Source organism: Schistocerca americana, chromosome 7 (genome assembly GCF_021461395.2).
Source record: "Schistocerca americana isolate TAMUIC-IGC-003095 chromosome 7, iqSchAmer2.1, whole genome shotgun sequence".
Classification (NCBI taxonomy): Eukaryota; Metazoa; Arthropoda; class Insecta; order Orthoptera; family Acrididae; genus Schistocerca; species Schistocerca americana.
This window is the reverse complement of record NC_060125.1, coordinates 391,529,683-391,543,325: the sequence shown is the minus strand read 5'-3', so window position 1 is coordinate 391,543,325 and position 13,643 is coordinate 391,529,683. Positions and strand designations below refer to the sequence as shown.

The 13,643-nt window shown below is 38.3% G+C and overlaps 1 protein-coding gene across 1 annotated transcript in view; it reads left to right on the top strand.

Annotated features, from left to right (window-relative positions):
• The window catches only part of LOC124622607 (glutathione S-transferase D7-like), an 82,245-nt gene extending 70,301 nt beyond the window's left edge, over positions 1-11,944 (top strand). Inside the window, exon 6 of the mRNA XM_047148368.1 lies at positions 11,475-11,944. Coding sequence (XP_047004324.1) covers positions 11,475-11,633 — 159 coding nt within the window. The 3' untranslated portion in view covers positions 11,634-11,944. The remainder of the gene's footprint in view (positions 1-11,474) is intronic.
• The last annotated feature ends 1,699 nt before the right edge of the window (positions 11,945-13,643 follow it).

Genomic DNA, 13,643 nt, shown 5'->3' with positions numbered 1-13,643 from the left:
TACTTCCTTGCACTTTCCGCCAGTGGCAAATTCCAGTATCCACACGTGATGTCCATAGAGGTTAAGAATTTTACTCCCCGGAATTTTTGCAATAACTCGTCCATGTTCTGCAGTCTATCACTTTCCCTAACCACTATTTCATTCAACCAACGACCGTCCAAGACCAATCTGACACTCCCGTATCTTTTTGGTACAACAACAAGAGGATGATTGTACTCACTAACCGCTTTTTCAATCACACCCCACTCTAGCATTCTCTGTATCTCCTTTCAAACTGCCTCCTTTCTAGCTACATGTATTTGGTATGGCTTCCTGAAAAACATTTGGCCAGGTTTCACCTTGAATTGACATTCATAACCTTTGACCACGCCAGGTCGATTTGAATATACCTTATGATGCCTTTTTAAAACCTGTCTCAGTTCTTCCTTCTGATTAGCTGAAATTTTACCGATTTCCTGCAATTTAGCTTCTTTTTTGTCCAAAATAATTGCTTCTTCTTCTTCTATGTTTAGCTTACTTTTACTTCGTCCCAATATCTCCTATTTTTCAGAAATCGTAAAAGCAGCTCCCAAGTTTCATCATTAGTTACTACATGTTTATCAATAAAAGGTACCGTAATTACTCCGGTTATCGGCAAGACCAATTTTAACAGGTTTTTTCAAAGTCAACAACACTCTGATATTTCGACAAGAAATCTATGCCAATTAAAACCTCAATACTGAATTTTTTTGCAGTTAAGCATGGATGATCTATTAAATTACCATTAATATCAAAGGGCAGTAAAGCTTCTTGCTTTACCGTTTTTGACGCCTTGCCAGTAGCACCAATTATTCTTAGTCCTGATACCCTCATTACTGTAAGCCTGTCTTTACCAGGTAATGCAGCAAAGGAGGACTGAGATATCGCACTCACCTCACTTCCACTGTCTAAGAGACAACGTACATTGATACCCAACATATTCACTATTATTATAGGGTGGCTTATTCTAGGTTGTACAGGTGGTTCCTCAAACTCATCCAATAGTTCCTTTTGGATTTGTCTCCTACTAAAGTGATCGACATCTGTCTTCATTACATTTAGGTCAAAGTGTGTAGGGGTTTCCTGAACTACATTTTCAGCTGCCTTTTCCAGTCGGTCTATTAATTTCAAATCGAAACACCGCACGACTTCATTACATTTAGTTTGCTGAACATGACCCAAATTACTGCAGTCTGAGCGATTCTTCACCTCCAGACCGGGCATAACACTAGTTACAGCTAAACCACTTTCACTATTATCGTCGAGTTCCTTCTCCAGTGACAACTGGTCACAGCTACTGGATTCATCGACCCCCAACAGGCTATCCTCTACATTCTCACTTACCTCCTGTCCTAAATCTATTAGTACAGTATCAATATCCTGCACAGGCACTTTAGATAAGAGCACATCATCCTCATCGTAAATATAAGCATGAATTTCTTCTGCTTCTTCACCTGACAATTCAGTATTCTGTAGCTCTTCCCTACCGTTACACTGCTGCGCCTTCTCTTTCTCTTCCCACTTAGAAAGCGTCTCTAACACGGTGTCTATCAAATACTGTGAGTGGTTTAATATTTCTGCAGTATCATTGGATGCTACCGACCCATCAACCGAATCCTCAGTTTGAGTATTCTGATCTGTCATACTAATTACTGTAATTACTGGCTTAGGAAAAACAACCGCCTGGTGAGCGCCAGTATCCTCATAGACGGGAACTAGTTTTCCAGCCTCTGCCTACTACTGTTACCTTTATTTGCATTATAGTTAACTGGCACAGCATTGCTTTCAACACTGTTGTTTACTTGCTCATTTTTGTTAGGAACAAAATTACTATAATTTGGATGCCATTGTTGGTTCTAGTAATTATTTGTCCAATTCCTACCTTTCTTAGGATGGCGAACACCTACTGTTCTGATGTTTACATTGCCATTCTGCTCGTTCTTAAAATTACTACTAGTGTTATTAGCATTTCTGTTATTACGTGCCCGCATCTCGTGGTCGTGCGGTAGCGTTCTCGCTTCCCACGCACGGGTTCCCGGGTTCGATTCCCGGCGGGGTCAGGGATTTTCTCTGCCTCGTGATGGCTGGGTGTTGTGTGCTGTCCTTAGGTTAGTTAGGTTTAAGTAGTTCTAAGTTCTAGGGGACTGATGACCATAGATGTTAAGTCCCATAGTGCTCAGAGCCATTTGAACCATTTTTTTGTTATTACGTGCTTGCTCCTCATTGGCAGCAACACGCTCTACACGTTCCAAATACTCAATGAAACGATCCAGATTGTCTCTAGGGGCAGATATAATTCTAGTTTGGCAATACCATGGCAGTTTGGCTTCAAGACCTAGTATTATCATTTCAGGTTTTAGCTTTTCAGCCAAATGTGACAAACGTGAGATCCATGACCTGGCAAACTCTTTAATAGATTCCTTGCCTGCATTGAAGCGTTTTCCACTCCAAAATTCTCTCAACACTTCATTTTGCTTATTGCTAGACCAATACTCATTAATGAAAGCTGTTTTAAATTCCGCTAATGTTTTACACTTCAACATAACATCAGCTGACCAACACATGGCGTCACCTGCTAAATGGCTTCTAATAAATGAGATTTTCTCTCGTTCAGACCAAGTTGGCGGAATCACATCTTCAAAATCGTTCCAGAAATCTAGCGGGTGGATATTTTTATCTGGATCGAACCGCAAGAACTGCCGACACCCGATAAAAGCGGCGTTTGCAGCTAAAACTTGTTGTATACTACCATTACCAGAAGTTACTGAAGCTACTTTACTCTCAATGTTAGCAATGTTAGTACTAATATTTTCTACTTTCATTTCAACATTATCTACTCTTTGCACAATATGAGTAGTATCAGTTTTGATTGCGTCTACTTCTGCTTGGCATATGTTTACTTTTATATTAACATCTTTAAACCTATCTGAGCACAGTTCAGATTCCGCCTCGATCTTTTCTGTTAACTTGTGCTCCAGCTTCGCATCTTCCATTTGGAAGTTTTTGTGAACCTCAGCAATTTCGGATTTTACTGTTTTATACATCTCAGAAAATTGTTGAGCAACTTTTTTCTTAATATCCTCATGGTTGTAATCAATTTTATAATTTAAACTGTCCAGATCCTCTTTCAACTTATTGCAACCAGTCTTGAAGGAAGTTTCTAATTCAGCTTTATTGGATTCTAATTTATTGTCCATTGCCTCAAACCGTTTATTAAAATTGGTTTGCTGGCCACAATCCTGTTATTTACCTCAATTATATCAGATTTTAACTCAGCTGTCATTCTAGCATTACTGGCTGGCATTTTTGCATTACTGGCAGCTATTGCTTGTAATATTACATTTAAATCAATAGCCCCAGTATCTTTGGGCTCCTCACTAGCTGGCTTTTTATCACACTCAGGTGACGAAAAACTAGCTCCAACACCAGAATCATCAAAACTAAATGAAACTTCTGATTGATCAGTCATATCTAACTTCTCCTTTTTAAACTCTACCATCTCTGATGACTGTTTCATTTTTAATTCATCAGAGAAACTATCATCCAATAACTTAACACTTTCTGATTTCTGCTTTACTACAGGGGTCTCTACTATTGAATCGTTGCCCTTTTTCACACTACTGTCAGGAGACACTAGCTCGGATTTCACTTTGACATTACTGTTTTCATGCATATTTACACTTGAACCGTTGTCTGGATTTACAGTTCCTTCAACAGACATAGGTCCTGACTTAGGTTTAACTTCTGTTTCTTTTTGCGGTTCCATCGCCGACTGTCTTTTAGTGCAGGTTAGTAAAAGTTTTAACAGCTTTTCACTTACCTTAGTTCCTTCTGCACGACATATGGCGTTGCCGGCGCGGCGTACCAGGATTACTGATGTGACGCGGCGCGTTGAACTGCAGACGGCACCTCGACAACTGCTGTGTTGTGGGCGTGGCCCGCAACAGCAGACGCGGCTCCGGTCGCTCCGACACATGACTGCAGTGCGGCGAGACTGACTTCTCGCGATGCCAGCAGTGCAGCTACTCAGCGCCAGCTCCGTCAATCCAGATGCGTTGTTAATCCATTTGCGTCGTCCACATGCGCACGTAACACTATCACTGTTCCATTGCTCAGTTGCGTGTCGCATTTCACTTCCGAATCCGAATATTTAAAAATCACTTTCACTTTTACTCAGTTTGTTTCCCGGCCGATTAGCAACATGTGTGGGGCGGCGGGTGGAGTAATAGAATAGATGTTTTATATTTATGCTGTTTACTGTTCTCAAAACTGACTCTCTAACTACAATATTGGCAACCAGAAAGTGATTAGCAAAACGTGAAGCCTGTAATTAGAATTCCTAGTGCCCACTTCATCTGAGAAATACATTTATAGCTACAGCTTATAGCTCTGAAGAATTAGGAGATTGTCTGGGATTCATAATCAAAAACCATTCTCTCTAAAATGTTCACTACATTCTGAAAGTCACAGACCAAAAAGAATCCACACAATCCAACTACCAGAGCAGTTCAGAGTCTAATGCGCTGATGCCACTATAACTGTTCAAATTAAATGTTTAAGTGAATGCTCGCCTTAATTTGATGATAATGTTCATCAAACGCCACGCTAAATAATGGTAGAATGTCTGTCCCGCGGCGGCACGTCAAAATACGACATACGCAAACTGAAGATAGATCATTAAAGTCATCCCAGAATTAACACTTCACTCGAAAACGATTTCATGGTTACATACACTACACGCAGTAGACGAGCTCTGAACTTGCTCTTTGGAGATACGCTATAGCTATAGTTTTATAGTTATTCTGTTGAAACTTCTCACATTTTTATGATTATAGCGGATCTCCCTTCTACTTAAATTTAAACACCCTAGCTTTATTTGTTCGCCTACTTAATCTATCTTGTTTCCTTAATTTCTAAGACAAAACCCAGAAAATCATGAATTTCAACTAAAATTTTAATTTGTGAGATCCAGAATACTAAATTATTATGCAAAAGGAATCTAAATATAAATTTTTAAGTTTCTAGCTCTTTTCTGTTGCGCCAATGATTTTTACAGAAAAACATCCAAATTTCGAAAATGGTTAAAGTTATTGAACTGATATCCAACACATATTGATTTTGTATTACTCCTGACATGCTAGAAACGTTTCAGGTTATTTACTTCATTTTAAAGTATTGCGCAATATTTATGGCACACAATGGAAAGACTGATGTGAATTTTATAAGGCGTGAGTATGCTGCTTCCCTACAGCACATTGGAAGCGTGTATTCGTCATCGCCATTCTGGCGTATCACCCTGCGTGGTGGTATGGGGTGCCATTGGTTACACGTCTCGATCACCTCTTGTTAGCATTGACGGCACTTTGAACAGTGGATGTTACATTTCAGATGTGTTACGACCCGTGGCCCTACCCTTCATTCGATCCCTGTGAAACCCTACATTTCAACAGGATAATGCACGACCGCATGTTGCAGGTCCTGTACGGGCCTTTCTCAACACAGAAAATGTTCGACTGCTGCCCTGGCCAGCACGTTCTCCAGATCTCTCACCAATTGAAAACGTCTGGTCAATGGTGGCCGAGCAACTGGCTCGTCACTATACGCCAGTCACTACTCTTGATGAACTGTGGTATCGTGTTGAAGCTGCATGGGCAGCTGTACCTGTACACGCCATCCAAGCTCTGTGTGACTCGATGCCCAGGCGTATCAAGGCCGTTATTACGGCCAGAGGTGATTGTTCTGGGTACTGATTTCTCAAGATCTATGCACCCAAATTGCGTGAAAATATAATCACATGTCAGTTCTAGTATAATATATCTGTCCAATGAATACCCGTTTATCATCTGCATTTCTTCTTGGTGTAGCAATTTTAACGGCCAGTAGTGTAGGTATAAAAATGTGAGAGCAAGACCTGGTACAGGCGAAGTCTCATAAGCTAGACGTCATGGATGTATGTATGAAACTATTCATTTGGGATACAGCATCAATTGGAGAATGTGGGTTTCGGTACGCTCTGCAAAGAATTCAGAAGAATTTCATGTGTGATGTTACGAAACGTGACCAATAAGTAGAAAATTACTTTCTGAAACGAAAAGATAGTAGAGAAGTATAGTATATTCAAACCTTTATTAGTAGGAGAGTCATAATGGTTATGAAGAAGTTAGCCATCTAGAATTAGGTACCGGAGAAACGACGCAAACAGTAAATAGGAGGGGAATTATTTTGGACAGCAAAAATCATTGTTTATAGCATAGATTTCCGACGTCATTGCGTGCACCGTGCAGAAACAAACTTCTACAGGTTAGAAACAGGAGAAAAGGAAAACAAACCAGTTGAATGACTATGGAAGAAATTCAGTCTTCTAAGACTTTATTTCCTGAAAGAGGTATTTGCAATTAGTTTTTCAGATGTAATACATCCACTTGTCCGATAAGTTATTACACACGCATATGTTATAAATAGTAAATATTTGACAGTCATGTGACTGTTGATTTTAGCGTACGTGCAGATAATTTTTTTTTCCAAAAGACGGATAAATGTACTTTTATAAAAGAAGTTACATCTGTACGTTTCCAACAATTTCATACCGAATTACAATGCTGAGTTACGTGACAGTTTAATACAGCGAAATCTGCATCTGTTGGTAATTGTATGATCACATCTCTTTCGTCTCACAGGACATCTATTCAAATAAATTGAAAGCATGTAAATTTCATTATGTTTCAAAAGCCACATGGTGGAACTTGTTGCCATTAATGTATTAGCCCCACTGTTTGTTAAGCTACTTTATGTCGTGATGGATGCATTATAACCACCCACTACACTTTTGGCTAATTAGGACTGAAATGGACCGTGTACCTCAAGTTTCCTGTTGCACATGGCGGGCATCTATCCGAAGAATAAATGAAATCCGTGAAATGTTGGTGCAGTTATAACCGAATCACCGTTGCTCTGTATTTGGAGCAATGACGACAAGAAGTAAAAACTATGATAACGTTAAATGAATTTGGCTGCAAGGAATTACAGTAATTAGCTAAATTTGAAAAGTGATATAAGTTTAATTGATGAATTAAAGAAAATTAATGGTTTATACTCACTGTCCGCTAATGGTGAAAAACTTGGTAAAAATGTTTGGTTTTGTCGTAAGGCGAAAACAGTAAAAAAAAGTTGATAAATATTGCTCCAGCGTGATATCAAATGGATATGTCACAGAGAAAAAACTCTTTCAGTTACATACCAGCTCATGGAAATCAATTAGTAGTAATCAAAGAACATAATTCATTACTAATAAAAAATTAGGAAATGCAAAAATTCGTGAGGTCATTCACTGTAACGGTTACTGTCTTTCATTTTATTCAAAAGTTATTTGTGTTTTGTTCATTATTGAATGCTGTCATTTAGCTTATAATTTATCGTAGTGATAGCGTCATTCAACAATCACTTTCCTGTGAGTTACAGTAACGTAATTTGCGAAGTTAAAAGTTTGATTGCGAAAGAATGGAAAAGTTCGTGGTATGATTTTACTGACTCATTGGTTTCTATTAACGTCAGCTTTTATTACTATTCATTAACAAGTACTGCTAATTACTTTGTGCAATTACTACCATTATTTGCTCAAGACTTTAGCACACATTTCTTACTGATTGCACTTGCGTAAAAATGAAAACCTCCTTATTCATGAAAAAGTACAATAAGAAACTGTCTTTTACTGAATTTTATTTTGTTAAGCAATGTCTTTCAAAATAAGTTTTACTGGAGTGAAGCACTTAAGTAATTAATAATTGTTTTGCATATTATTGAATTTTTAATTTCTGTTATTTCTTTAAAAAACTGTATAATAGTTCCTCAATCATCAGAAACTCTCAGATCATCAGTAATGTCTTAAGTAAAAGTGAAGATCATCACTTTGGTGTATTTCGGTATTACTGAAACACAAAATGAACTGTGACGCAGGCAAAGTCTGACCAAGTAAGTGGTTGGATCTTAATTCAGGATGAGATGCCATTAGTGCAATGTAAGGTATTGTTGGTTGACAATGTGCAGCATAGGCTGATCTTCCTGTAACTCCGTAACAAATGATATTGGGCCAATAGTACTCTTCATGTTAATTTGCATCCTCTTGCGGTTATTGTACTGTTCCCAGTTACTGCCATATACTCGGCCAGCCCTCACCAAAAAAATGGAAGGAGAATCACAGCTTCACTCAACTGAACTGTCTGTCTCAACATTCCCTCCCGCCTCCTCCCCCCCCCCCCCCCTGCCTCTCCTCTGCACGGTAATGAACTGCTGGCGCACAGCGATAATGCAACTGCCAGTTCACTAGAATCTCTGACAATATCGCATCGCCATGACTAAACCCAGCGTATCTACTTACAACTAGTACTTATTTATCTTTACTATGAGAAAACATTCAATTTCATCGGACATGTCCGAAAGAATAGACACCGCACGTTCATATAACTGACTCGTCTAGAAGGGCAAAGGACCACCTCCTTCAGTGAGGATGCACAAGTACGTCCCGCGTCCTGGGACTCACAGAGTAGCGAGCACGGAGGAAATGGACAGGGACTGCAGATGGATGGTGCTTGGTGGGAATGTGGGTCTGCTATGAGACGTGCTGAGTTAGTCCATGCAGTTACAATAACGCTCTGCCCCGGATGGCGCAGTGGTTAACGCACCTCCCTAGTAAGCAGGAGATGCTGGGTTCGAAACCCCATCTAGTAGACATTTTCATTTGTTGCCTCTGGTTCCGCATAATGTCCCAATGCAGCTGACATCAGTAATACCATTCCTTTCTTTCCCAATCTCCCACCTTGACCTTCAATTTACATATTAGTTAACTTATTTAGAAACTTTGATTCATAGAAAAAATACATCGAAAAGTAAAACTGCAAGGAAAAAATTCGATAGTCCACAGAGTTTTTCTGTTACATTACTACACGCTTAATTAATGATTAAAATGCACTACAATGTGTCAGTTTAATCAGTAAAAAATAAAAGTATTAGATGTAATTAAAGTGCATTATAACTATTTGTTATTTCCATGGAACTGGTCTATTTTGGGCCACAGTTAAATAGATTGAGGTTACCCTTGACAAGATTTAATCTCAAACATTTAACGCCTTTTTATCAGACACTAAGATTAAAGAAAACGTTAATATACCCATCACACTAATGATGAACTCCAGTGATCCGCCTGTTAATGGTGCTGGGTATTACACCCAGAAGAAGAAGAAGAAGACTGAGCAGTTTGCTGTTTTTGTGTTAAGAGGATAGAATAAAACTGGATCAGGCTTATAATGGCAAAGACTCTGACTGATAACCACTGGTTCCACTCAGAAATAGTTTTGAGCGAGTTTCCAGTAGATACAGAAAAGAAATAGAAATGTCTCCCGTAACAGCCGGAAAAAGGGCTACATGTCTGTCTCCTCACTGTCCCGGCATTCTGCAGACTTTGTTGTAGGCGTTTCCTAAAGTTCTGATTATTTGCCATTTACCATTTGAATTGCATTTTAGCAGCTTTCAGAAATCTTAGGTAATGTCCTCTTTTTCCATGTTAAAGGAAACAGACACTTACCAAAAAATATCTGTTCTAAAAGCAGTCTGTTTAAATTGACGAATTCTCACTGGATCTGCAACGTCTGTTACCTTGCCATTCTCAGCCTGTTCCATTGATCATTGTTGACGCATTGGTCAACAGGAAGCCATGCCGCCGAACCCAAGCCTCCAATAGCACTCTTGAGGAAGAACCTATAGCGTCATTTCCTGGCGAGCTTCTTTCCTCCGTGTCTCTGACGCACCCTTACTACGGTGTGTGTGCGAAAAATGGTTTGATTCTGGTTCCATTCCAGAATGCTCTATGCAATCCTCTTCATCCCTGCTTAATTACTGCAACCTACATCCATCTGAATCTGCTGACTACTGTATTCAACCCTTAGTGCCCCTCTACAATCCTCTTCCCTCCCCCCCCCTTCCTCTCTCTCTCTCTCTCTCTCTCTCACACACACATACACACACACACACACACACACACGCACACACACACACACTCATTTCTGTTATCAAACTGACAATTCCTTCATGCCTCGGATGTGTTCTCTCAACTGATCTCTTCTTACAGCTGAGCTGTGCCATTAATTTATTTTCTCCCCAAATTTGTTTGTCCTCATTAGTTTTTGATTATTCCATCTAATCTTTAACACTTTTCTGTAGCATGTTGTTTCAAAAGCTACAGTTCTCTTCTTGTCCGAACTGTTTATCATCCACATTTCACTTCTGTGCAAGTCAACATATACACAAAAAGGATAACTGACAAGAATTGCTCGTCCAGCATAACTGAGTCATTTATCATCAATGTGCTACGCTCTTCATACTAGAAAATTATAAATGTAACTAAAAGCAAAAAAATGGCAGGTTTGAAAAAAAAGCTCTTGCTTTTCTAGCTACTTTGAGTATTTAGCACTAACTGATACAGCTTAATTAAAAATTTATTTTTATGAACATGTCATGAGGTACCTGAGATTCTGTTTATCCAGTGTTTTGTCATCTGAAATGTATTGTGAGTTACAGAGGGTTGACAATCAAGCAGCTTTTTTTTTTATAGATGTCTGGATGTATCTAGTTTGAACTGTTACCAAGTAGCAAGAGCTCCCGAAAGTGTACCAAAGCAGTCTGGAGTTCTAACGACACAACGTGAAAGTATCTAATGGAGTGTTTCAGTTACGAAAATATTCGCAAAACTACATAAAGGATGGTCAGTTGACGAATTGATATTTGTTTCAAATATAAGTATCTTAGTTACCAATAAATGCAACTGTATCGTCACATATTCCTGTGAAAGCTTTTCTCATTTATTCACTAAATTGATGCAAATGCCAGGAAAGGAAATTTTGTGCCAGACGAGCGCCTAAGCCGACCTGTTTTTATCGTCACTGAGGATAACTCTTACTTTTGAACACTACTACCAGATGTTCTCCCACGGTGTATGTACATCGGAGTAGCACACTTTATGAACGTACCCTGCCACCAGAAAATAAATAAACAGATAAATATAATTAAATTTGAAATAGATTCACTTAAATGTAACCATGCCTTCAGAATACCACTAATTTTCATTTGCCACAACACACTCACATTTTGCAGGCTAAACATTTCTGAATCCATTTCATCGCTGTTGTCTCATGTACTCACAATTGACTGATTTAATCCAAATTTATTCCACTGATTTCATTTTACTAACCTAGTTCAGTTGAGAAGGAAACGAAATTTTAGTTTCTTCTCTAAATGACTTATTGGTCAGTGCATCAGAAATAATAAACCATTGGAGGACCTTGGGAATATATTGTAAAGATTTTCTGTAACATAAAGCACTTTACCATTATTGTTTTAGATTTACTAATATCATAACATATGCTGGTTCTCAAGGAATAGTGACACAGCTAATTTTTGTTTTACAGGCAATGGGAGTAGTCCTTGATGCGTACCCAAAGATAAGGGAGTGGCTGCAACGATGTAACAGCACCATCCCCCACTTTGAAGAGGAAAATAAGGAAGGACTGAAGGATGTCACAGAAGCCATTAAAAGCAGAGTGACTTATAATGTATATGCGCCGTAACCATGAGGCTTCAAATATCTGTATTTGAAAGTCAGTTACTTATCAGTATGACTGGAGTATTCTTTTGATTATAAATTGCTTACTACCTTTTTTACTATATATTTACTGCTGTCTTTGCTTCCAAGTTTTGGTTTCCTTGTTTCAACTTCTCATGCTTATTAAAAGAAAACAAATCATTGGGACCTAAATAATTAGCAATGACATATTTTAATGAAATTCTATAGCACTAAAATCTATGTATGTAAAAAGCAGATTTATCATTCTTACCATTACCGTACAAAAATAAAACAAGTTTGAAGTGACACCCAAAACTGACAAAGTCAAATTTGTGATATTCATTCGTATCATTGGATGTGTAAATTTATTTAACGAAGTATGTTCTGAGAATAATTCTTTCCCAGTTGTTGAATAATTCCTCTTAAGTTACACCTTTCTTTGATTTCGTATTCAGTGGTTTACCAATCTCTGCAGACACCTGGACAAATTTTCGGTAATAATTACCCAACCCAATAAATGACTGCAATTGTATAGCTGTGTGTGGTGTTGCAAAGTCATGTACAGCAGAAGTGAGGTGAGGATTGGTCCTCATTCTATCCTAGTAGATAATTAGCCCTGTGCAATTCACCTGTGCGTGAGCAAAATGACGGCTGTTAATGGTAAGTGTGAGACGTGCAGATTTTAACCTGTCAAACGCTTTTTCTAGTCGTTCTGCATCTTTGAACAAATCTTTAGAAAACGCTATATCTTGGAAATAGACTATGTACTTTTGGGTTTTTGACTCTGGAGAACTCCATTGAATAATCACTGGAAAGTAACAGACACAATCTTCAATTCAAAAGACATTCTACAACACTCGTAGTAGTAGAATATGGGCAGGCTGAGCCTTTTCCATGAACAAGCTTTTGACGAATTCACTACTTTTATACAGCATTTTTTTCTGGTTACACTTAACCCAGTCAAATTAAAAAGTGCAAAACGTTTTCTATCTAACACCTTCCACTCGTTTCCAAGTTTCAGGCTTCTGACCCTGTGTACACGACGCTTAACGAAGACTAAATTCAGAATTAACTGAATCGCTCCATATTTTTTAGGTTGTTGGTTGGTTGTTTGAGTTGGAGGAGGGGACCAAACAGCAAAGTCACCTGTCCTTCTCTGGTTATTAAGTACGCAGGCGAGGAAATAAAATCCTTTGTCAGATTGCTAGCCAACCCCGCATTTGACACACTTAAGACTTCGTCAGCTCTATGGCCACATTCCTTCAGTCGACACACTCACACGTTTGAAATGAAGTATGTTCCTGTATTAATGTAAATGGAACTTACATCAGAGCCATCTGTTCTTCAGTATACAAACGACACACGAGTAAGATGGAAAGAGGGATAACAGGCACAGCCTGCAGGAAGATGTGATTTTATAGCAAGGAGTGCGACCTTTAGACTAAGACAAAATTCAATGCCCATAGCTGGCGCATTTAGTCAGCCTGGAGGCTTCATACAGACAGAAATTATACAATAGCCCTCGTCTGTGGGTATCCAGAAGCAGATTAATATATAGATTTTAGTTTATTTTTCAACCGATTTTAAAAATTCAAAATGTTATCATAATCCATTAAAATTCTCAGTTAAAATTAAATTCTGTGCTGTGTGTCGTGTCAAATTCTTTTTACCATACATTACAATATATGCAAGTGTGTCATTAGGAATTTTATCATTAAAAGTGGCACACAGTTTCATTGTTGTTTTCTGAGCTGTTAACACATTCATTTCTCTAGACATACTTATGACATATATAAAAAAGTTCCAATAAAATTGAAGGATGTTACATTAACATCAATATTCAGTTGTCTGACTCTTCAAATCTAGTAAAGCATCATATGCGTTTAGACAATTATTTGGCGGATCTAGATTCCACATTTTTTGAGGAAAAACTTTGTTTTGCTAATTTTTAAAGTATATATTCTGTAGCGGTCGAATAAAGAAGAATCAATCAACTGATTATTTTTTCCCTTAG